This window comes from Cnephaeus nilssonii (assembly GCF_951640355.1).
Source record: "Cnephaeus nilssonii genome assembly, chromosome: 1".
In the NCBI taxonomy this organism is placed as follows: Eukaryota; Metazoa; Chordata; class Mammalia; order Chiroptera; family Vespertilionidae; genus Cnephaeus; species Cnephaeus nilssonii.
The window spans coordinates 2,372,963-2,397,442 of record NC_137072.1 but is presented as its reverse complement, the minus strand read 5'-3'; the positions used below and the strand labels follow the sequence as shown (position 1 = coordinate 2,397,442).

The 24,480-nt window shown below is 47.5% G+C and overlaps 1 protein-coding gene across 1 annotated transcript; it reads right to left on the bottom strand.

Annotated features, from left to right (window-relative positions):
• Nucleotides 1–17,639: 17,639 nt before the first annotated feature.
• On the bottom strand, nt 17,640–23,613 carry GRAMD2A (GRAM domain containing 2A; the record flags this gene model as incomplete). The annotated part of the gene is made up of 10 exons (XM_079772533.1): nt 17,640–17,748; nt 18,544–18,643; nt 18,886–19,030; nt 20,012–20,074; nt 20,595–20,666; nt 20,778–20,876; nt 21,478–21,581; nt 22,191–22,266; nt 22,604–22,661; nt 23,531–23,613. The coding sequence occupies 10 exons, from the start codon at nt 23,611–23,613 to the stop codon at nt 17,640–17,642; spliced, it is 909 nt and encodes a 302-aa protein (XP_079628659.1).
• Nucleotides 23,614–24,480: the final 867 nt, after the last annotated feature.

Genomic DNA, 24,480 nt, shown 5'->3' with positions numbered 1-24,480 from the left:
GGTCATTCCACCATTCAGTCATTTGCATATTAGCCTTTTATTATGTAGGATACGCTGTAGATGAGGCCCTCTAGAACCACAAGAAATGCAAAAAAAATTCACTAACTCATTCTCGAATTGCGCCCACTTAAAATCAAATTGCCCCCCTGTGGGGCATGTGCTGCACCTTGGGAACCACTGGGCTTGGCTCTTTTCCTCTCTGAGCTTCATTTCTGAATACATATGCATATACCATGGGAATTGTAATCTCTTCTCCGCCTACCTCACTGGGTTGTCATGAGGAGGTGCTGAGCTAATAAACCTAGAAATGTTTCATCAAGTAAGTGATGTCTAAACAGGAAGGGACTGTTATTTTTAAGCTCACGGGTACCCTCACAGGTAGCAGGTGCTGATTAGGGGAGGAGGGCATGATTGTTTCCTGGGACTGTAGCTATGGAAGCTTTGCAGAGGGTTCCGCAGGCCTCGGAGCGGCGGGCTCTGGCCAGCAGCCCTGCAGTGGTCATCCCTGGAGGCGCTGGGGGGGGGGGCGGTGGGAGAGAGTTAGGGGTGCTAGGAGGGCAGCGAGGCCGAAGGGGGAGTAACTGTCAAACCTTCCCGCTTGGCGCCATTCTTTAAATTGTATGTGGCTGTCTCGCAGCTGTACCTGCTCAGGGCAGGGCCCCAATCTCCTGGAGCCAGGCGGGCTAGGAGGGCGGGTTTAGCCGCACCCCCAGCGAGGTTCAGGGCTTCCACTGTGTGTGTGTGGGGGGGGGGGGGGGTGCTGACCCTGAGGGGCCGCTCAGGCCTGCCTCCACCAGGGTCTGGAGTTGTAGGGAGGAGAGGTGTGCTCGCCCCAGCAGAGGGGGCCCCAGGTGCCTTGGGGCGCTGACGGTGGTCGCCAGCGTGCTATTGTTGTGGGCGCCCCTGGCAGGGGTGGCAGGGGAAGAGATCGGGAGTCCCAGGTGCGGGCTGCAGCTACCCCCGGCCTGGGTCTTCTCCAGTCCAGTCAGCCTCCCCGTCCCCCCGGGGGTGTGGGGGCGGGGGTAGGGTGTCCGTCCGTCACCCCGGGGGTGCGGGGGCGGGGGTAGGGTGTCCGTCCTTCCCCCCTGGGGGTGCGGGGGCGGGGTAGGGTGTCCGTCCCCCCGGGGGGGGGGGGGGCGGCGGGGGGCGGGGGTAGGGTGTCCGTGCAGGGGTTGGAAGAGCTCCCCGTGGCCGCTTCCTCTTCCTTCTTTGCAGTCCGGCTCCTGTCAGGCGCTCTCCTCAGACCCTGGAACTTGGCTCCGGCCACCCGCCCCCTGTTGTGTGCGCATCAATATGCAAATTGGTCGTTATGGGGACACCATCACAGACAAATTAGCATATTACCTCTTTATACGTATAAATATCCCTTCTCTCGCCAGTGAGAATATGTAACCTCCATGAAGACAAAGATCTTTATCTGCTTTGTTCATTAAAATATCCCAAGCACTTAGCACAGTGTCTAGCCCATAGTAGGTACTCAGTGATAATTATTAGAATGGGGGGGGGGGGGAAGGAATGTTATCCCTAGTAACGGAATGAGAATCTGAGTCCACAATTTTGTACAACACGGGCATTTTTCCTTTAGACCAGGGATCAGCAAACTTTTTCTTAAAGGGCCAGGCAGTAAATAGTACAGGTTGATGGATTATGTGAACTCTATTGTAACTGCTCAGAGCTGCCTTCGGACCTCCGGAGCAGCCAGAGACCATAGATAAACAAAAGGCATGGCTGTGTTCCAATAAAACTATTTGTGAAAATAAACAGGTGGCCAATAGGCACTTCCCTGATTTAGACAAATATATATCAGGGTAAATCATAGCACTTTATTGACAGGTGAGGCTCTGTCCACCCACTCTACCAATTGCCAAAAACAAAAATTTAGAAAGGTGAATGCAAAGTTAGCAAAATTACAGATCAGTAACTTCTCTGCCTGAGACAGATTGAGGATTCCTTATTCAAAGTGGCCACTGAATAAGATGTGAATTGAGGGTAGGGGGTTGGGAGAAAGAGAATCCTGTTATCAGCCACTTTCTTGCTAAGGAGACATCCAGAGCACATGATCTGTAACTTTGGAGTATCCTCAAGAGGTTTCTAATATGCAGAATGATCTACTTCTGAAGCCTCTTGTCTCCATGTCATTAAGTTCTTTGGCACTGATGATGTATTTCCCATGGCAAGGAAACCATTTTTATATTTGTCAGCTATTTTTAAAGTCAGTGAATTGACGCAGTTGGTTATGACAATACCTGCTCATCTCTTGCCATCTAGACTAGTGATTCTTGGTCAGGGGCATTTTTCCCCCCAGGGGACATGTGGCAATGTCTGGAGACGTTTGGGGTTGTCACAACTGGAGTGGGGGGTGCTGCTGGCATCAGGTGAACAGAGGCGAAGGATGTGGCTAAGCATCCCACAAAGCTCTGAGTTACCCCCATAACAAAGAATTATGCAGACCAAAATGTCAGGTAGTGCTGAGGTTGGGAAACTTATCTAGACTATTCTGCTAGACTTTGAATCTACCTTGTACTCCACTGCCAAGCCAATATTCCTAAACCATTGAATTTATCCATCATTGCCGAGCTCCAGTATCTCCTCATTGCTTGAAAGATCAAGACTCTTCTTCTTATCCTGGTGTTTAGATCCTGAGGGATTTTGCCCACTTACAAATCCATTCCCCAGCAGAAATTCTGCTTTTCCAAGCTTTCATTGGCACCATCCTCCACAACACCATCCTTTTACAGATGTTCCTTCCAAAATGCACATCTTGTGAGGATCCTCCCTACACCTCTCCCACCCAAATCTTACTCACTCTTTGAAACGCACATGGCTGCACATGCCTCTGCCACTAAGCCAGTCTATACCACTCCCTTTTGTGTTTACCATGAGCTCACCTGCCTTACACTGTTATATAGCTACTAGAGGCCCGGTGCATGAAATTTGTGCACAGGGGGTGGGGGGTGTCCCTCAGCCCAGCCTGCACCCTCTCCAATCTGGGACCCCTAGAAGGATGTCCGACTGTCCCTCTCACAATCCAGGACTGCTGGCTCCCAACTGCTCGCCTGCCTACCTGCCTGATTGCCCCTAACCGCTTCTGCCTGCCAGCCTGATCACCCCCTAACAACTACCCTGCCGGCCTGATTGATACCTAACTGCTCCCCTGCCAGCCCAATTGCCCCTAACTGCCCTCCCCTGCCAGCCTGGTCAACCCTAACTGCCCTCCCCTGTTGGCCTGGTCACCCCCAACTGCCCTCCCCTGCAGGCCTTGTCCCTCCCAACTTCCCTCCCCTGCAGGCCTGGTACCTCCCAACTACCCTCCCCTGCTGGACTGATTGCCCACAACTGCCCTCCCCTGCCGGCCATCTTGTAGTGGCCATCTTGTGTCTACATGGGGGCAGCCATCTTTGACCCCATGGGGGTGGCCATCTTTGACCACATGGGGCAGCTATCTTGTGTGTTGGAGTGATGGTCAATTTGCATATTACTCTTTTATTAGATAGGATTCCTTTTACATTGTCTTCTTGATAAGTTCCTGAAGGAGTCATATTGTATTTCTGGCCTGTTAGTCGCAGTTTCCACAACATGAGGTATGCAAACTATATTGTTGTATTGAGAGTCAAATGAGATCAGTATGAAAGCACCTTGTATAGAACCTGGTACCCAGTTAAGTGTTCAGTAAAGTATAGTATTTCTATAGAAGCATACATTCCAGAGGCCATAGAAAGTGCTTAATGAATCTCTTAAATATAGTAGTTACATACTGGAGAGAGTGTGCATTCAGACTAGCCTGGTATTTGGAACTGAGAGCAAAGAAAAACTTCCATCAGAAATCCTACACCAATAAACACACCTTCATGCTAGAGTGAATCCAGGAGCCTGGGTGTCACATTTCCTCAAAGTGGTGCTTATGCCAACATTTCTGCATTTAACAAGTTAATGCACCCCAATAAAGTCAACTAAAACTTTAAAAGTAAATCTTTTCTTTTTTAAGTTTGGGGACCAAGATAGGATTTCCAACTTGTAAATTTTTTCAGATAAAGATATCTGAAAGTTGTACTACTAACTAACATCACTATCATTTTATGAAAGATAACAAAAGGAAGGACATAAAATAAGAATAAAAAGAAGTTGTCTAGCCGGTGTGGCTCAGCGCTTGAGCATTGACCTATGAACCAGGAGGTCACGGTTCAATTCCCGGTCAGTTCAGGCTTAATCCCCAGTAGGGGGCATGCAGGAGGCAGCCTATCAATGTGTCTCTCTCATCACTGATGTTTCTCTCTCTCTCTATCTATCTCTATCTCTTTTTCTCTCTCCTTCTATCTTCCTCTCTCTCTAAAATAAAGACATTTTTTTAAAAAACCAGTTAATGAACAGCTTGTTGATGACACTTTGCCCACTCTGACCCAATTTAGAAGGCTGCCAATAGGATAAGACATAAATATGCTACACTCTGCTTTCTGGGGTCACAGCTGTGTCTTCCCTAAGAGCTTTTTCTATCAGCCACTGGAGGAGTGTCTGATGTGAGAAGTCAGTACCGGTGGATGAGGCTGCCATGAGGGCCTGGCCTTTCAGAGCCTTGTTTCAGGTCCTGTGAGAGAGGTGAGTGGGGCATGGTACACTGAGCAGCCCAGGTTTGGCTTTGGGCCAGGCACTGAGTGGCAAACAAGAAGGAACACATTCCAGGAAGGCAAAGAGCCCTGCCAATGTGAAGGTGGCCCAGCAAGAAGGGCCTGCTGGGTGCGAGGTGCTCTTTGGCTCTGTGGAGGTCAGGCACACAGAGGGATGGATTCAGGTTTCTGGATTATCATTTCAGAGGCTTAACCACTTCCCTTCCTCTCACTGTCAGTGGACAAATCAGATGTAACTCTTAAATTGGAATCCTCTCTGCCCTGGGGTCCAGTCCCTTATCTCTAACTGAAGGAAGAGGGAAAAAGTGTTGTTACCTCCTGAAATCACACTTTGCAGGAGTCAGGTTTCTGTAATTCTGTGTCCGGAGTAAAAGGAGAGGCTACTGACAATGAGGGCAGGTCAGGGTGAAAATCCAAGATTTCTGTGCCCCTAATGGAAGAGAAGCTGAGCTCTCACCCCTGTGGACTCTGTATCCCCAAACACAAACATTCACATTGGTTTTTCATCCAGGCCAGCTCTGCCTTCCTACAGGCCTGACCTGCAGGCCGGGAGGGTCCTTAGGAATGCTTTCCTTTCAGAATCGCCTTGGGCCTTCCTCTGGGCTGCAGAAGAAGAGAAAGAGGAGATGAGACTAAAGGGTTCAGGAAAGAAATGGCCACGTGAGCCTGTCGGATAAGCAGTGCAGTGGACTTGGACCAGGCCTGGGCTCATTTTCACCCCAAAAGGGGACAGACAGGAGCGTTTCTTTGAGAAGGAATCAAGTCTGTTCCTCACCACCTGGGCTCCAGTTCCTGTTGGACTTTGCTGCCACCTAGTGGCTTAGTTGCATTTCTTCCCCTCACACGGAGACCAGCCTAAAGACCTGGCCTGTCTTGTCTTTCTTTGCCTTGTATCAACCCCTGATTCTGTGGCCCAGCAGCTAGGAGAGCCAAGCAGCACAGATTCACGACCTCACCCAGCTTGATAAGGGTCCTAATGCCATGACCAGCAGGTAGGAGGGCCAAGGCTGGGATGGCTGGGCACCTGGGTGGAGACAGTGAGGATGGGAGCAATGTCTTGCTCCCACGACTTCTCCTGCAAGATGCAGTTTTCCCCAGCTCTCCTCATTCCTGAAAGCCCTTTTCACTAGAACTCCTGCCCCTTCCATTACCCTTCCTTATATCTGGCTAAAGCCCATATTGCAAAACTGAAGCTCCTGCATTATTTATATACAAATATATATAAATTCATAGATATATATGTATATATATGCAAATTTTTTGTTTTTCCAAATTCAAGGCAGTTGTTTCTCCCTTATAAAGTTAACTCACTTCAACTTAAAAATATCAATGTGAAATTATATGCCCTCTCTGTGATTCTGCTACTATGGACCAGTCTCTAGGAATAGGGAAAGGGGGAAACATCGATCAGCTACTTCCCGCATGCCCTCTACTGACCAGGGCCTTTACCTATTTAAAATAGGGTTGTTTGCTGTTGTTGTTGAGTTGACATGTAGATTATCAGCCATATTTTTCCACACATTTCATCCACAGGTTTATTTCCTCTAGCAAAAAGAAGCACTGGTTTTAGCAAACACTGAATCTACTAGCTCTAAACTTTCAGATCTGAGCTGGGATCATATACAATCCAAACTCCCTTCTCCTGCTTACCTCTCCAACCTCTTTTTTTAATTTTTTTAAATTATAAAATACACATAAAATTTACCGTCTTAACCATTTCAACTGTATAGTTTAATAGTCTGAAGTGCATTCACGTTATTGTGCAACAACCACTACCATCCGTCTCCAGAACTCTTCATCTTGCAAAACTATACCCTTTAAACAATAACTCTCCATGCCCCTTCCTGCAGCCCCTGGCAACCACCATTCTACTTTCTGTTTATATGGATTTGACCACCCTAGGAACCTCATATAAGTAGAATCACATGGTATTTGTCTTTGTGTCTAGCTTATTTCACTTAGCATAATGTCCTCAAAGTCCATCCATGTGTCAGAATGTCCTTCCATTTTAAGGCTGAATAATATTGTATTTATACACCACATTTTGTTTATCTATTCATCTGTTGATAGACACTTGGGTTGCTTCTATCTTTTGACTATTGTGGATAGTGCTGCTATGAACATATGGCTCTTTGAAACCATTCAATTCTTTTGGGTATATACCCAGAAGCGGCATTACTGGATCATATAGTAGCTCTATTTTTAATGTTTTGAAGAACTGCCATACTGTTTCCACAGTGGCTACACCATTTTATATTCCTACAAACAGAATATAAGGGTTTTAATCTCTCTACATCCTCACCAATGTTGGTCATTTTCTGTTTCTTTGACAACAGCCATCCTAATGGGTGTGAAGTAATACCTGATAATGGCTCCTGTTTGCACTTCCCTAATAACTAATGATTGTGAGCATATTTTCATGTGCTTGTTTGCCATTTGTGTGTCTTCTTTGGAAAAATGTATATGCAAAACCTTTACCCATTTTTTAAATTAATTTTTAGAGAGAGAGAGGAAGGGGAAGAGAGAGAAACAATGATTTGTTGTTCAACTTATTTATGCATTCATTGTTTGATTCTTGTATGTGCCCTGACCAGGGATCAAACCTACAACCTTGGTGTATCCGGATGATGCTCTAATCAACTGAGCTACCCAGCCAGGGCCATTGGTTAATTCTTTTTTTTTTTTAAATGAATTTATTGATTTTTAGAGAGAGAGGAAGGGAGAGGAGGAGAGAGAGAGAGACATGCAACTTTCTGGTACACAGGATGACACCCAACTGAGCCACACTGACCAGGGCCATTGGTTGATTCTTGTATGTGAACTGACTGGGGATTGAACCTGCAACCTTGGTTCAATGCTCTACCCAACTGAGCTAACTGACCAGGGCCTTTACCTATTTAAAATAGGGTTGTTTGCTGTTGTTGTTGAGTTGACCTCTTCAACCTCTCTTCATGCCACTGTCCCACTTGATTAGTATCCTAGTGGCATGAAAAAAGATGTTTCTCAGAGACACATGTATTCGTTCCCACCTTTTACAGTTGCTAATCTATTTGCCAGGAATGCTCTTTTTACAGTTCCTCCAATGACTGGCTCCTCCTCCTTTAAGAACCAGCTGAAATGTCCCTTCAGAGAATCTTTCTTTTTTTAATACTCACCTGAGGATATTTTTTCCATTGATTTTTTAGGAAGAGTAGAAGAGAGAGGAAAAGACAGAGAGAAACATCGATGTGAGAGAAACACATCAATTGGTTGCCTCCTGCACAAGCCCTGACCTGGCTTCAGGCCTGAGGAGGAGCCTGCAACCAAGGTGCATGCCCCTGACCAGAATCAAATCTGGGACCCTTTGGTCCGCAGGCTGACGCTCTATCCCAGGGGTCCTCAAACTTTTTAAACAGGGGGCCAGTTCACTGTCCCTCAGACTGTTGGAGGGCCGGACTATATTTTTTTTTTCAATTTTTTTATTAAGGTATTATATGTGTACATATCTTACCATTGCCCTCCCCACACCCCCCTCCCATATATGCCCCCACCCCCCAGAGTTTTGCATCCATTGGTTATGCTTATATGCATGCATACAAGTCCTTTGATTGATCTCTTATCTCCCCCACCTCTCCCTAACCTTCCCCTTGTAATTTGACAGTCTGTTTGATGCTTTACTGTCTCTGTATCTATCTTTTTGTTCAAGATTATAATGTTCTTTATTATCCATAAATGAGTGAGATCATGTGGTATTTTTCTTTCATTGACTGACTTATTTCACTTAACATAATGTTCTCCAATTCCTCCCAGGTTGCTGCAAATGATGAGAACTCCTTCTTTTTTATGGCAGCATAGTATTCCATTGTGTAGATGTACCACAGTTTTCTGATCCAGTCATCTGCTGACGGGCACATAGGCTGTTTCCAAATCTTAGCTATGGTGAATTGTGCTGCTATGAACATAGGGGTGCATATATCCTTTCTAATTGGTGTTTCTAGTTTCTTCGGATATATTCCCAGGAGTGGGATTACTGGGTCAAATGGGAGTTCCATTTTCAGTTTTTTGAGGAAACTCCATACTGTTCTCCACAGTGGCTGCACCAGTCTGCAATCCCACCAGCAGTGCACGAGGGTTCCTTTTTCTCCGCATCCTCGCCAACACTTGTCGTTTGTTGATTTGTTGATGATAGCCATTCTGACAGGTGTGAGATGGTACCGCATTGTTGTTTTGATTTGCATCTCTCGGATAATTAGTGACGTTGAGCATGTTTTCATGTGTCTCTTGGCCTTCCTTCTGTCTTCTTTTGAAAAGATTCTATTTAGGTCTGTTGCCCTTTTTTTTATTGGATCATTTATCTTCCTTTTATTAAGTTGTATAAGCTGCCTGTAGATGTTGGAGATTAAACCTTTATCAGTGATGCCATTTGCAAATATGTTCTCCCATGCAGTGGGCCTTCTTGTTGTTTTGTTGATGGTTTCTTTTGCTGTGAAAAAGCTTTTTATTTTGATGTAGTCCCATTTGTTAATTTTCTCTTTAGCTTCCATTGCCCTAGGGGCAGTGTCAGTGAAGAATTTCTTTTGGCATATGTCTGACATTTTGCTGCCTGTGGATTGCTCTAGTATTTTTATGGTTTCCCGTCTTATGTTTAAGTCCTGTATCCATTTTGAGTTTATTTTTGTGTATGGCGTAAGTTGGTGATCAAGCTTCATTTTTTTGCATGTATCTGTCCAATTTTCCCAACACCATTTATTGAAGAGACTGTCTTTATTCCATTGTATGTTCATGCCTCCTTTGTCAAATATTAATTGAGCATAGTGGTTTGGGTCAATATCTGGATACTCTATTCTGTTCCATTGATCTATATGTCTGTTCTTGTGCCAGTACCAGGCTGTTTTGAGGACAGTGGCTTTGTAATACAGCTTGAAATCTGGTATTGAGATCCCTCCTACTTTATTCTTCTTTCTCAGGATTGCTGTGGCTATTCGGGGTCTTTTTTTATTCCAGATGAATTTTTGGAGAGTTCTTTCAAGGTCTGTGAAATATGCTGTTGGTATTTTAATGGGGAGTGCATTGAATCTATAGATTGCTTTGGGTAGTATGGACATTTTAATGATGTTGATTCTACCAATCCATGAACATGGTATGTTCTTCCATCTGTTTACGTCTTCCTCTATCTCTTTTTTCAGTGTCCTGTAGTTTTCCGTGTATAGGTCTTTTACCTCCTTAGTTAAGTTTATTCCTAGGTATCTTAATTTTTTTGGTGCGATGGTAAATGGGATTGCCTTTTTAGTCTCTCTGTCTGTAAGTTCACTATTGGTGTATAGAAAGGCCATAGATTTCTTGGCGTTAATTTTGTATCCTGCTACATTGCCGAATTCATTTATTAAGTCTATTAGTTTTTTGACGGAGTCTTTCGGATTTTTTATGTACAATATCATGTCGTCTGCAAATAAAGACAGCTTTACTTGTTCTTTTCCAATTTGGATGCCTTTTATTTCTTCTTCTTGTCTAATTGCAATGGCTAATACTTCCAGTACTATGTCAAACAGGAGTGGTGAGAGTGGGCATCCCTGTCTTGTTCCTGTTCTTAGGGGAAATGTTTTTAGTTTTTGTCCATTGAGTATGATGTTTGCTGTGGGTTTATCATATATAGCTTTTATTATGTTGAGGTATGAGCCATCTATTCCCACCTTGTTGAGAGTTTTTATCAAGAAAGGGTGTTGGATTTTGTCAAATGCTTTTTCTGCATCAATTGATATGACTATGTGATTTTTATCTTTCAATTTGTTTATGTGATGTATCACGTTTATTGATTTGCGGATATTGTACCATCCTTGCATTCCTGGGATAAATCCTACTTGGTCATGGTGTATGATCTTTCTGATGTACTGCTGGAGCCGATTTGCTAGAATTTTGTTGAGGATTTTGGCATCTATGTTCATGAGGGATATTGGTCTGTAATTCTCTTTCATTGTGTTGTCTTTATCTGGTTTTGGTATTAGGGTGATGCTGGCTTCATAGAAGGAGCTTGGAAGTGTTCCTTCCACTTGAATTTTTTGGAATAGTCTGAGGAGGATAGGTTTTAGTTCTTCCTTGAATGTTTGGTAAAACTCTCCTGTGAAGCCATCAGGCCCCGGGCTTTTGTTTGCCGGAAGCTTTTTGATGACTGCTTCAATTTCGTCCATAGTTATTGGCCTATTAAGCTGTTTAGATTCTTCTTGATTGATTTTTGGAAGGTTATATTTTTCTAGGAATATGTCCATTTCCTCCAGGTTGTCCAGTTTGTTGGAATAGAGTTGTTCGTAGTATTTTGTAACAATCCTTTGTATCTCAGCGGGGTCTGTTGTTATTTCACCTCTTTCATTTCTGATTTTGTTTATTTGGGTCCTCTCTCTTTGCTTCTTGGTGAGCCTGGCTAGAGGTCCATCAATCTTGTTTATCCTTTCAAAGAACCAGCTCTTGGTTTTGTTGATCTTATGTATTGTTTCTTTGGTCTCTATGTCATTTATCTCCGCTCTGATCTTTGTTATTTCCTTCCTTCTGGTTACACTGGGCTTTTCTTGCTGCTCTTTTTCTAGCTCTTTGAGTTGTAGGGTTAAGTAATTTATTACCATTGTTTCTTGTTTTTTGCAATAGGCCTGTAGAGCTATGAACTTCCCTCTCAAGACTGCTTTCGCTGTGTCCCATAGATTTTGGATTGTTGTGTTTTCATTGTCATTTGTTGCCATGATGTTTTTTATTTCTTCCTTGATCTCTCTGGTGACCCAGTCCTTGTTTAATAGCATGCTGTTTAGTCTCCATGTGTTTGATTTCTTTGGATTGTATTTATTGTAGTTGATTTCCAGTTTTATGCCACTGTGATCTGAGAAGATGCTTGATATAATTTCTATCTTCTTGAATTTGAAGAGACTTTGCCTGTGACCCAGCATATGGTCTATCTTTGAAAATGACCCATGTGCACTTGAGAAGAATGTATATTCTGTGGCTTTGGGGTGAAATGTTCTGAAGATGTCAATTAATTCCATCTGGTCTAGTGAGTCATTTAGGATTGCTGTTTCTTTGCTGATTTTTTGTTTAGAGGATTTGTCCAGTGGTGATAGTGGGGTATTAAAGTCTCCTACTATGAGTGTGTTGCTATTAATCTCTCCCTTGATATCCTCCAGGAGTTTTTTTATGTATTTGGGTGCTCCTATATTGGGAGCGTATATGTTTACCAGAATTATTTCTTCTTGTTGGATTTCTCCCTTTAGTATTATGAAGTGGCCTTCCTTATCTCTTGTTATGGCATTTACTTTGAGGTCTATTTTGTCAGATATAAGTATTGCTACCCCAGCTTTTTTTTCATTTCCATTTGCCTGAAAGATATTTTTCCATCCCTTCACTTTCAATCTGTGTGAGTCTCTTGTTCTGAGGTGGGTCTGTTGTAGACAGCATATATATGGGTCGTGTTTTTTTATCCATTCAGCTACTCGATGTCTTTTGATTGGAGCATTTAGTCCGTTTACATTTAAAGTTATTACTGAAAGGTATTTGTTTGCAGTCATATCTATTTTTGTGTCTGTATTCCTTCTTACCTGTTTATTTCTTCTTTTTACAGTATTCCCTTTAGCAATTCTTGCATTGCTGGTTTGGTGGTGATAAACTCCCTGAGGTTTTTTTTGTCTGCAAAGCTCCTGATTTCCCCTTCAATTTTGATTGATAGTCTTGCTGGATATAGTATTCTTGGATTCAGTCCTTTGCTTTGCAACACTTTGTATACCTCCTTCCATTCACTTCTAGCTTGTTGTGTTTCTGATGAGTAATCATTTGACAATCTGATGGGTGTTCCTTTGTAGGTAACTCTCTGTCTCTCTCTTGCCGCCTTTAGGATTCTCTCTTTATCATTTATATTTGCCATTGAAATTATGACATGTCTTGGTGTGGGTCTTTTGGGGTCGATCCTGCTTGGGACTCTCTTTACTTGCGTCACTTTTATCTTTCCCATATCCGGGAAGTTTTCTGTCATTATTTCTTCAAATAGATTTTCTAATCCCTGCTGCTCTTCTTGTCCTTCTGGCAGCCCTATTATACGCATGTTACTTCGTTTCATGTTGTCCCGAAGCTCCCTTAGGCTTTCCTCCTGCTTTTTAATTTTTTTCTCCAATTGCTGTTCAGCTTGAGCTTGTTTCTGTACCTGATCTTCTAACTCACTAATTCGGTCCTCTGCTTCTTGTAGTCTACTGTTGAAACTTTCCATGGTGTTTTTGATTGTAGCTATATCACTTTTCATTTCTTCCTGATTCTTGCATAAGTTGTTGATTTTCTCATCCATCCGATGTATAAATTCCATGACCATTACTCTGAATTCCTTTTCGGTCATGTTGCAAGCTTCATTTTCACTAATTTCCTTTCTTGGCGACTCCACATTTTCTTTCCTCTGTGAGTTATTTCGTTTCCCCATTCTGGCTATTACCAGAAAGCTCAAGCTTATGTTTGCGTGGACCTGGGCCGTGTGCTGTGGGGACTTCGCTCCACCCGAGTTTCACTGAAGTGCTCTGACACTAGGACGTGTGGCTGTCTTTGGTTGGTGGGAACCAGACTTGCCCAGGATCAGTGTCCCCAGTGTTCTGTGTGGTCTCGTGTGCACATTTAGAATCAGGGGCCCTGTCTGCACCACACTGTTGGTATGTGCCGAGAATGAGATCCTTAGCATGAGCCAGGAGTCAGAGTTTCCCTGTGTCTGCACCAAGACTCGAGTGTCAAAGTCTCTGTTGCCTTGTGCGGTTTCTCGTTGAGAATCAGGGTCCCTGTGTGTGCACGCACCAACAATTGGGGTCGCTGGCTCTTAGTGTGAATGCGCTGTGAGTCAGGGATCCCAGGCAGCTGTGTCCGGCGTGCCAAATTCCCTGAAGTGGAGCTGCGTCCTGTGTGTGCTCTCTCTGCTGAGCCAAACCGGCTAGAGCGCACTTTCTTAAAAACCTGAAGGTGAGCCGGCTCAGTGCACTCTCCCAAAGTCCCAGAAGGGGGGCGGAGTCCGTCCTGCACGCCAAATTCCCCAAAGGGAAGCCCCTCTGTGCAGGCTCTTAAGAATCTCCGAAGGGGGAGCTGTGACCCGCGAGCCAAATTCCCCCAAATTCCCCGAAGGGGAGCCCTCTGTGCGCACTGACAGATTTCCCCGACGGGGAGCTGCTTCTGTCCCGTGCGCGAGCGCGTGCCAAGTTCCCTAAGAGGGAGCGCGTCCCTGCGCCAAGCTCGGCAGCTTGGGCTGGGGGCGGGTCTATCCGTTACTATGGCGCTGTCTGTGCGCGCGCCTGTGAGCAGCTTGGGCGAGGGGCGCGTCTATCAGTTACTATGGCGCTTTCCGCACGCCTGTGGGCGCTCAGCAGCTTGGGGGAGGGGCAGCTCTATCAGTTACTATGGCGCTATCAGCGTGCCTGCGAGGAGGGGGATAGGCTCTTTGACTCACGGAAATCTGCCGGGAAGTCTGGATTCTTGTTGTTTGTTTGTCTGAAGTTGTGATAGCAGTTCTCTGTCCCCGGTGGCTGCAGGGTCCTGGTTTGTGTCAGAAGCCAGGATCCACATCTCAGGCAGCTCTGCTTCTCAAGATGGCGTGGTCTCTGCGTCCGCACCAGCCGCCGAGAAGTATCCGCTTTGTGCGCGGGGCTCCGCCGTCTAGGGCTGCCCTGTTCGGGAGCCCCTTGGAAGACCTGCAGACTCTAACTGACCCTATCTCATACACACACACACACCACACACATCTACACTCTCCTCTATGGGTTCCTCACTCACACTCTCTCTCTCCCTACCTTCCTGCCGGTCGCCATCTTTTCCGGACTATATTTTTTAAAAAAACTATGAAAAAATTCCTATGCACACTGCACATATCTTATTTTGAAGTAAAAAAAACAAAACGGCAAAAACACCCGCATGTGGCCCGCGGGCCGTAGTTTGAGGATGCCTGCTCTATCCACTGAGCCAAACAGCCAGGGCCAGAGAATCTTTCTTGACCATCCATCTAAAGCCATCTTCTTATTTAATCTCATATCACTGTTTCTTTCCTTCCTGGAATTTAATCACCATCTGCAATTACCTCATTTGTTTACATATTTACTTGGAACTTACATTTACATGGAATGCAAGTGCCAGGGAGATGCAGAAATACTGCCTAGTGTGGTCACTGCTACAACCAGGGCCCAGCATAGTACCTGGCACACAGTCTGGGCTCCATATTTACTGAATGAATGAATTCCTACTAATCTGGGTTTGATGTCATAGAAAAGGTCACAGGAATTTTCTGGTGCTGAGTTCCAGACTTTAATTCTTGAGTCAGAAGCATAGTACTATTAAAATCATGGACATTGCTTTAGTTGCCCAGAAGAAATGGGGGAGCATTCTCTGTGTCTCCCCAACAGAGACAGAGACTGTGGTGGTTTGCTGTGGCCATCCTACCCTTCACCATGTGCCTGAAGTATGAGTTAGCTTCACAAATCTCAAAGTCCTGTGAGATTTGCAGAATACTTGGGATTCTGGGGCTGACTCGGGCTTTATCAGTCTCGTTGGTGCCAGATATGTCAGTAAGAGTATTTTTAGTGAGTAGTCAAAAGATAAAAATGAACTTTCCATATCACAGGACACTAAAAAAAATCAGAATTATTTTATTTAAAAATGTTTTCAAAGGCTAATGCCATAGTGGAACAACCCAAGGATAGTTGAACCAAACTCTCAGGGAATTAGAGGCGCCAATGCAGGCAGGTCTGTATAAATACCCATAGTTTACAAATGAGCACAGCAGAAGGGACACTGGCCCCAGAGAACCAGTCTGGAATACAAAAGGGAGAAACAGAGAGAGGACCCTCCAGAGGGACAGGCACACCCAAACCACTGAAAGCCCTAGAACCTACAAGGGCCTCCAAAGCCACCTGCCCTGCAGCATGCCTCTCGCCCTTTCTGAGCCTGGGACATGGCTGTCGGTCGACTGTTCATCAGCATCTTGGCCCAGCCACCCATGACTTGGCATCTCTCATGGCCTCTGGTTCAACTTAGCAAGGCTCAGAGAATGGATCTATTCTCCTCACCCTTCCGCAAGGACCAGGAAGGTGAGGCTCTAGGGCAAGTAGGATTATTTTCCTGAAAATAGGATGAAAAGGAGTGATGAAGAGGCCTGGTTCCAGAAAAGGGTGGGTATCCATCCGCGTGGCAGTGTGGAGAAAACGGAACAGCGAGTGTCACCTGAGATATGCAGGTTTGGTTCAAGCAACCCACAGGCCAGGCTCCAAATTTAATCCTACAACTTGGCATGGGGAGGGGATGAAGAGACCTTGAGTTTGAGCTTTGGAAGTTGTCACCTACCATCAGTCCCTCCAGTCCTCATTTGGGTTTGTCATAAACAGGACAGATAAGCATGGTTCTGTAAAAAATAATTTCCACTTGGACTTCTTCCCGGTTAACCTCTCAGGTGCCTGAAAAGGGGAAAACAGTGGCTATTTTTGACACCACTCACCCCATCACCAGTGACTTTCCCCGATGCTGCTGACCTCCTCACTAAGGCCCTTACAGAACCTTCAAAATCACTGTCTTAGCAGAAGGACTTGTGGGGAGAGCAGGCCAGAGTTCTGGGGCACAGCGACGCTTTTTATACTAAAGACGACCTGACAGAGAAGGAGGAGTCTCTACGGCAAAGCCACTACTGTGTTTACCCTTCCAGCCTCTACCTCTGTTGTCCCTGAAAGTATCAAACAGACCCCCCTGGCTTGGTCCCTGTACTGTACCGGGCACACTTTGGGCATCTCCACTTTATTCATGGATAACAGGCCCCATGGAGTGGCTACAGGTGATACGAGTGATTTCTGCCCTATAGTGGCCCAACACCACCTTACCCAGCTACCCAGCAAAGCCTCCCAACAGGCTGCTATTGGCCACATCCAAGATCCAGGCAGTCAGGCAGAGAAAAAATAAACAATACTGAAGATCAAAGCCACCACCCTTGTCATACCTACTTTCCACCTGGGCATCTTGGAAATGGTTGCGTACACCAAGGGGAGATCCAGTACCAGTCTATGATCAAAGGCCCTGCTACACCTGTCTCACCAGGAAGTGGCAACTGAGGATATGGAATGCTCTGTTCTTCGCGGCTCCGGCCACTGTCCGCTGCTCCAGTCATGTCCTCTCCGCCTCTTCATGAGTGGCCAGAACAGTCTCAGCACAGAGCACAAATATTCCTTTCTTGAAGGAATCCTGGCTACAAGCCCTTTCATAATTTGCCCCCACTCCCCTGCAGTCTGCCCTAGGCCAGATGGGTCCCTGCAGAGAAGTCCTTTGCCCCAAAGCAGGGACTCTCAGTATGTGGGGAGAGAGAAGAGCCCACACTGGTGGTTTGGGTTCGAGCTCTGTCCCACCACTGGAGTGAGCCATGTGACAGTCAGAGAGCTGCATTCCAGGTATCAAAGCACGGCCTTTGTCCCTCGGGGTGGTCTGTGTGCCAGAACTGTTTCTAAGGAACAAAGTAAATTTTTTCCCACGTAAATGATTGTTGAATCTCAGTGTACAGAATTCCTCAGCTGGTTCTAAAAACCTGGCTTTTTGTCTGAGTTCAAAAATTGTAGGAGCTTTGTAAAGAGGTACTTCAGATCACTCATTGGAGGAAGGAGAAGAGTCGGGGAAGAGGAGGGATCTGGAATGTTTTCCTTCATAGTCAGTTCCAGCACATCAGCAGCATCAGAAACCAAGGGGACCGTTGATGGAACCTTAGCACCCAAGGCATTCTTCTTGGAAGAGGGGGACAAAGGCCAAGTGGCTGTTACCTGCACATAGGAGAGATGCCTAGATCAGAGAAAGGGCTTAGAAAGTAGAGAATTAGGTCACTGAAGCCTCCCCCTACCCTCCATAAAGGGGGTCAGGTGGGATCTGTGTACCCCACATATTCTGCCCAATCTTGCTTGGGGCCATCAAGCCAGCTTATCAAGGGTAGGGCCGATTCAGCCGAGGTAACAAGCAGCCTGGCTGTAGGTTTTGGTCCCGGTCTTAGCCCTGAACCCCAGGGCTAAGGGAAGAGAAAGGCCATCACCTGTGCCCAGGGACTGGGCCAGCCCAATTCAGGGAGCGTAACTGCTGTTCCAGCCGGGAAATGCGGAATGCCAGGTAGGATGAGGACACGACCAAGAAGCAGATCCTGGAGAAAAAGGGGGCAAGAGTTTTTCTCGTCTAGAAAAAGGGCACTTTTAGAGGCTCACCAAAAGTAGGAGTGGGACTAAGCTCCTCTTGCAATTGGAAGAATTAAAGAACCCTTTGCCCTGCAGCCATGTTCAAGCCTGGATATCTTTCATTCCAAAGGCCACATGGGGATCCTGAGACTCATCTCCATGGCGTTCAAAGCCCAGCAGGAGTTCTGGGTTCTTCAGCTGATCCCACCTTCCCTCTGACCAGCCACCTTGGTCCTACACTTCCTCTGGGAGACTAAGATTATCCCCTAAGGTGGTAGGCCCCAGTCAGCAGAGCCAGAGGATGCTGATGAGGTAAGGTGAGAGGAACCAGGGGCTGGCTGTTCATGAAGCATCCCACCATGCTCACTATCTGCTGGTCCTCAGGCAGAGTTACAGATGAGTCTGGGGTACCAGAAACTGCCCTAATGGTGGGCAGCAAGAAGGCCATGGCTTTCCTAGACTACCTGATGGCCCTCCCCAATTTGCCAGCCTTCTCCAATCCTATACAACTTTTCCTTTTCTCAACAGTTTCACCTCCTGCCCCTCCCCATTGCACAGCCTTAGTCCTAAATTACAAGATTGTAAACATAAGACTGGAAGTAATTCCCCCACAGGAGGGCCTGCCTGCCAGGTGGCCTCCAGACACCACCCAGGAGCTTGCAGTTGACTCAGAACCCTCCCCTTCCTCTGGACAGTGACCTCCTCACCCGCGAAGGCCCCTCCTCCAAACACCCGCACACCCCCTCCTCTAAACAATCACCTACAGCACGAAGAAGACCTTGAGGAGCTGGTAATTCCAGAGCCTCAGCTCTTCGTTGCTCCTGGGCTCCTCCTCCAGTGTCTCCTCCTCACAGACAGCATTTTCTGCAATAAGAGAGCAGTTACTCATCTTCCTGGGACAGCAGGACCCCAGCTCAGCATGGGGCATGCCAACCTCCTGCCGTTCTCTGAAGCTGCTTGGGCTCTTGGCTTTCCCTTATGGATTTGGAGAAAGAAACAGCTCTCAGAAGCCCCATTGGCAGTGATGACCGCTTTTCACAGAAGTGGGAGGAGAAGAAGCCTGGTCTTTGCATGCTGTTACCATGGGACAAGGCCCCTGAACTCACCAGACCCTGGAGGTTTCCTGGAGGAGAAGAAGCTGTCTGGGGAGTCCATGGATGCTGGAGGGATACAAGGGATGCTGCCTGGGAGGGACAGGGACCTGGAGGCAGGGCATAGTTTTCTCCACTTCATCTCAGGGATCAGGACTTCCTGCAGAAAAAGCAGAAGCTGTCTCACCACGGCCCTTGGGATCTTATTTGCCCTAAGGTGCCCCCACCACGTTATCAAAGATTTCTCTGTATATTTCCAACATAGATGCCTAGCAGTACAGGAAGCAGGTACGTGGGAAGGGGGAAACCATTGCACAGCAATCACGTGTCTCTCCTGTCTGCTTCCTTGCTGTAACCAGCTACTCTTCCAGGGAACAATGTCTTTGAAGACTGCTAGTGTAGATCCAAGATATAAGTCCACTGAAGTATATGGTCAGATCAGCTGGGTCTGAGAAAGCCCAGCACAACCTATCTTAGATGGTATAAGGCATGACTTCTAATCTGTGCTCTAAGTCTAAGCATGTCAACGATCTTGGCAGTGGGCACTTAAGGTCCCCATCAACAAAAATGGGAACATCACCTTCTATCTCCTTGCATGGTATTGTGCATACTGCATGCTTGCCTGACTGCTGTAGTTACTGAAGAAGGCTTCAAACACCCTGGGGCCATTTTCACCCCCATTCCTGCTCTAGAAACTCAGCTCGACTTACCCTGAACCCCAGCTGCCAAAGGAAACTGCTGGGACCTCAGCAACTCTAAAATGAGTCTGTCTGGGTTCTACATTAGTAGCCTTTGAAGTTCTTCCCCAGGGACATCTCTATCCCCTTAAAGTCCCTCCTGACTTTGCTGAAAGGAAGAGGAGGGGTCACTGGCTCCATGCCTGTACAGTGTGAGATTCAACCTGGACACTGTTCTGGGACCTAGACATCTGTTCTACTCATAAAATCAGCACATCTGCCAGGACCTGGTGGCTCTGCGTGGTTGGAGTGTGGCAGGTCTAGGAGAACCCTGACAGCATGACTGCTGGCTCTTGAGCCTGGTGCCTCAGTTCTACATGGTGGGCCCTGCCTGGGAGGCCTGAAGGCTTAGAACCACAGGCAATCTCAAGCCAGCAGCTTTTGCTCCCAGCCTCAGCTCTCACCAGAGACTCGCACTCAGGTTCCTCTGAAAATTCTCTTACACTCAGACTCTTCTTGCCGGAAGGCTGAGGAGGAAAGGGAACAGAAGTTACTTGTCCATCTGGAACAGCGAAGATCAGGCATGGGGAAGCATTACCTCCATTTTGGATCAGATGGAGCCTAGCTCCCATAGTTTGCAGGGGTGCCCTATCTAATGCTGGAGCAGAGGGTCAAGTCTAAGGCAACCTACTCTCCCCTGCTGCTGCTCCTCCCCCTTTCTTACCATAGGCCAGAGAGAGCTATAGGCATCCTGGGAAGCAGCCCCATGCTCCTGACTGTCTTTCTATACACAGAAGAAGCACAAGTGAGGGCATCTACATGGGGACATACGAAGGTCACTGGCCTCAAAGAGACATGTTCACAAATACAGACACACAGTCCCAGGACTGCCTCTGATCCACTGAGCCTGAGCCTGTTACTCCCCTCTCCCTGCCCCTGTTCCCTGTGCTGAAGAAATGGGCTACCCTCCCCAACAGCCTTGTCCCAAAACTCCAGTCCAGGCCCGAGAAGCCTCTCTGGCCTGACTCCTGCCCCTGAGCTCCGTACCTGTAGGTGCGTGCAGACCCTCCTCAGCATGTCATATACACTGTCCCGGGAGAGCAGCGACACAAAAACATACTGGGACATGGAAAGAAAACAAAGGCGTGAGAGTGTGCTGAGTCAGGCTGTGGGCTCCTGGGGCTGCGACGGGGAGACTAACAAGAGAGTGTGGCTCAGAGACTCACTGACCTTCTGGCTAGTGTTGGTGGTGATGGCCAGGCCATTGGGAAGGAGTCGTGCCATCTTGTGTTTTTTGACCATTTGCACAGACACCACAGGAATGACCACCTGAGGGAGGAGAGGCATGGTTCCTTCAGAACTCATTCCCAAGGACGCGGTCCCTTTGCTTCCAGAACAGGGCCCAGCCCAGCGTGCAGTGAGCCAAGCACGGGCACCATGGAGAAGCCTGGACCTATGTGGGAGAGCGTGAACCTCCCCCTCCCATACACGTTCCCCTTCCAGGTACCCGCACCATGCCCAGCCTTGGCAGCTCATGTCACTCAGACTTTCACCCTCTTACCCAGGAGGCCAAGGATGGCTGTTCTGTTGAATCCTGTCTAATAATGGAGCTCCCTGAGCTATGTCCTGACCACATCTACATCACACTCTGATTCTAACGGCATTTCAGAGGCAGAATAATTTGTCTGTGAACTGTTCAGGCCAACTCAGGCCCGATGTAGAGTCTAGACTCGGGGCCTCTGTTTTGGAAGGGGTGCATTGACACCAGGTGAGATGCCTCTTCGCTGTTCCTCCAACCAGTGAGGGGCCTCACCAGCAGCAGGAGGACAGGTGTGACTCAAGGCATGCCTGCAGGGCAGGGGCCCCTCTCTTTCCTGGGCTGGGGCAGGGATCTCACTGGACTATGGCAGCCCTTACCACTCATTACTACCTTGATATCCTTGCCAAAGAGGCTGGCATGGAAGCAGAGCCAGTTGGGGGAGATATAGAGCCGGCCCTGAAGAAGGAGGTCCCTCTGGAGGGCACAGGAACACACTGGGAAGTCACAAAAGAGAAGACTACCATGAGCAAGGTCTGTTGGGAAGCCCCAAGGCCTGGGTCCTCACAGTGAAGAGTCGAGAGTCTAGCCTCAGGAACTGTCTTCCTCCTTAGAACCCGACTTCCCAAATAGCCCATCCTCCAGTACCCCGAGTCCTTTCCTGAGAGTCCTAACTGCCCCCACTCCACCCCAGCAGACTGCTAGATGTTTCCTCTTTCTCCATCTATGTCTCAAATGGTTCAGACAGGTTTCTGCCCTGGTTCCACTCAAGCATGGATTCTCACTCCCTCAGGCAGAATGCCCTGCCCTGCCCTTTCCTACCTACAGAGAGGACCCTGATTGTTCAGTGAGAGGCCTGACAGGAAAGAATCATCACTGATAAGAACATAACAGAAATAATATTTGGAAGCCCTTTAGTTTCCTCAAGAAAACTTTCATAAATTCAAATCTATATTCCAAACCAGTCCAGTCTTCTCACACTTTTGAAGAAAAAAGACCCAACCACATCCAAAGGGCAGCCAGTTCCCATTTCTAAATTGTGAGGACAGTACCTGGGCCTCAGGCACTACAGGCACCTGCCCAGGCATACCAGGGACACAGCTCACCTTTGAGAACCACCTCTTCCAAGGGGATGTCCTTGAACAGCTTGTGGTATTGCTGGTTGTATTTACTTAGTAGTGTCTGCAAACACAGGGGCTTGGGCTGAGAAGTCCTGGGAGATCACAACACCAAAGGGGCCTTGCTCCAGCCACCAGGAAATACTGCCACAGGGCCCCCTGGAGACTGAGCATGAAGTCACTGGTAAATAGCCAGTGGGTGTAGAGGGCTCAGTTCCAAGCACAGCTTGACTCCTGGTGATTCTGGGTCCTAATAGGCAGCCTGTGACTGGAGGGGAATGCACCACTCCCACCCAGGAGGAACACCACTCAGGTGGCCAAGGAGCCAGCAGTCACTGAATTCAGGCAGCCCAGGGCCCCTTCCTTGCTGGGCAGCAAGAAGTCAGCCTCCACACACTTACCCCTTCTCGACTGTATTTCTTTATCTCTTCACCCTTCAAGCCTTCTGGCCAGTGCAGACTGCAAAGGAGACATTCCATTCTAGGGACAAGGCACCCTTGAGTCCAACCCATGGATCCTCAGTGCCAATTCTGCCCTGGCTTCAAGCCAGAAGCTTAGGGCAGAGATTGGAGAGGAGTACTCTAGAGGCCACAGCAGTGATAAGCACAGCAAGCAAATAGCTCGACCCTGGGGAAGGATACTCCTGGATGCACAGAGGGGTTGCACAAAGGGGTCTCAGTGGCCCCTCCTCCCAGAGAGCTGAGAGCAGTGATCCCCCGACCCCCCTGCCAAGAGATTTGCTCAGCCTGAGCTTAGATCTCTCAGAGATGCTTAGGAGCCATCCACCCCTGGATGTCAAAAACCCTTTCTTATTTCTCTGGCCAAGAGGTAAGCAGAGAAGCAGACCCAAGAATCAATGAACAGTAGGCACAGGGATGAGGATCAGTTTGGGGAGGGGGTGATATGGAGGTGTCAGACTCACAGCTCCGGGGCCTGACCATGAGCCATGATCCCGGCAGAACTGCCTCCTAGCAGCCTCCTCTTGGTGGCCTGGAGCTCTGTGGTGAGGAGTTCGGCAGACTCACCTGACCTGAAGGAGGCTACCAGGCTGGGAGAAATGGGGTGGTGCTGAAATGCAAACCTTGTCCTAGCCAAATTGGCCTGAGGACAGGTGGGCAGGGGAGGAGGCTGGTAACCTGAGCTGCCTGGACTCTGCTAGGTCCCAGTGCACTGGGTCAGGCCTGGGAGTGGGAGGAAGAGGCCCTGGGCAGCCTATACTAGACCTAACATCTTATCTCAGCCTCACAGTCCCATTTCTATCAGGTTACCTCCTGAGGGCTTTCCACCCTCAATCCACATGCATATCTGACTTGGGGAAGGGGGCTCACCTGGAGTCCGGGGTTGTCTGAACCCTGTCTAGTTTCTCTGTGCAGAACAGGGGGCTCTTCAGAGAAGTCATCTTCCTATGCATCTGTTAGTTACTAGGAAGAAACAGGCCCACATCAGGAAGGGAGTTTTCACAGGGACACTTTTCCCTACTAGCTCCACCATACCCAGGGCAGCCTGCCTGCCACCCAAGACTGGCCCTGCTATTTAGGGTGGGGTTGAAGACATTGCAGCCCGGAGGCAGCAGCTCCGGCAGGGGTTCTGTGCAGCTGACTAGGTGGGAGTCTTAACTAGTTGTCTTCTCTAGAAGCCTGAAGTTCAGCTTGTTACTGGGCCAGAAGAAAGTCAATCTACCTCATCCGAGCACCAGGCAGTTAGGCCTCTGGCCCCAACTTTAAGGCACACTGGGAGGGAGGAGTCTGAGATTTACTCAAGGCTGAAAGCAAGTTTCTGAGGGACCCAAGCAGCATTATCCTAAACCAGGGGTGGGGAACATATAAGGACCTCGAAATAATTTGGTCTGGCCCCACCAAGGCATTAGGGGTGAGTTAATTAAATGTTTTACCAACTACAGCAGGCTAATTTTTTTTATAATAAATCTTTATGGTTCAGATTATTACAGGTATTCCTCTCCCCCTCCCCCCATAGCTCCCCTCCACTTGATTCCCCACCCACCCACCCCCATGCCCTTACCCCCCGCCACTGTCTTCATCCATAGGTGTAAGATTTTTGTCCAATCTCTTCCGGCACCCCTCAGACCCCCTTCCCCCTGAGAATTGTCCGTCCCCTCTCTTTCTATGCCCCTGATTCTATTATATTCACCAGTCCATTCTGTTCTTCAGAATTTTTATTCACTTGATTTTTAGATTCACTTGCTGGTAGGTAGGTATTTGATATCTTTTTGTTGTTCATAATTTTTACCTTTATCTTTTTCTTCTTCTTCCTCTTCTTA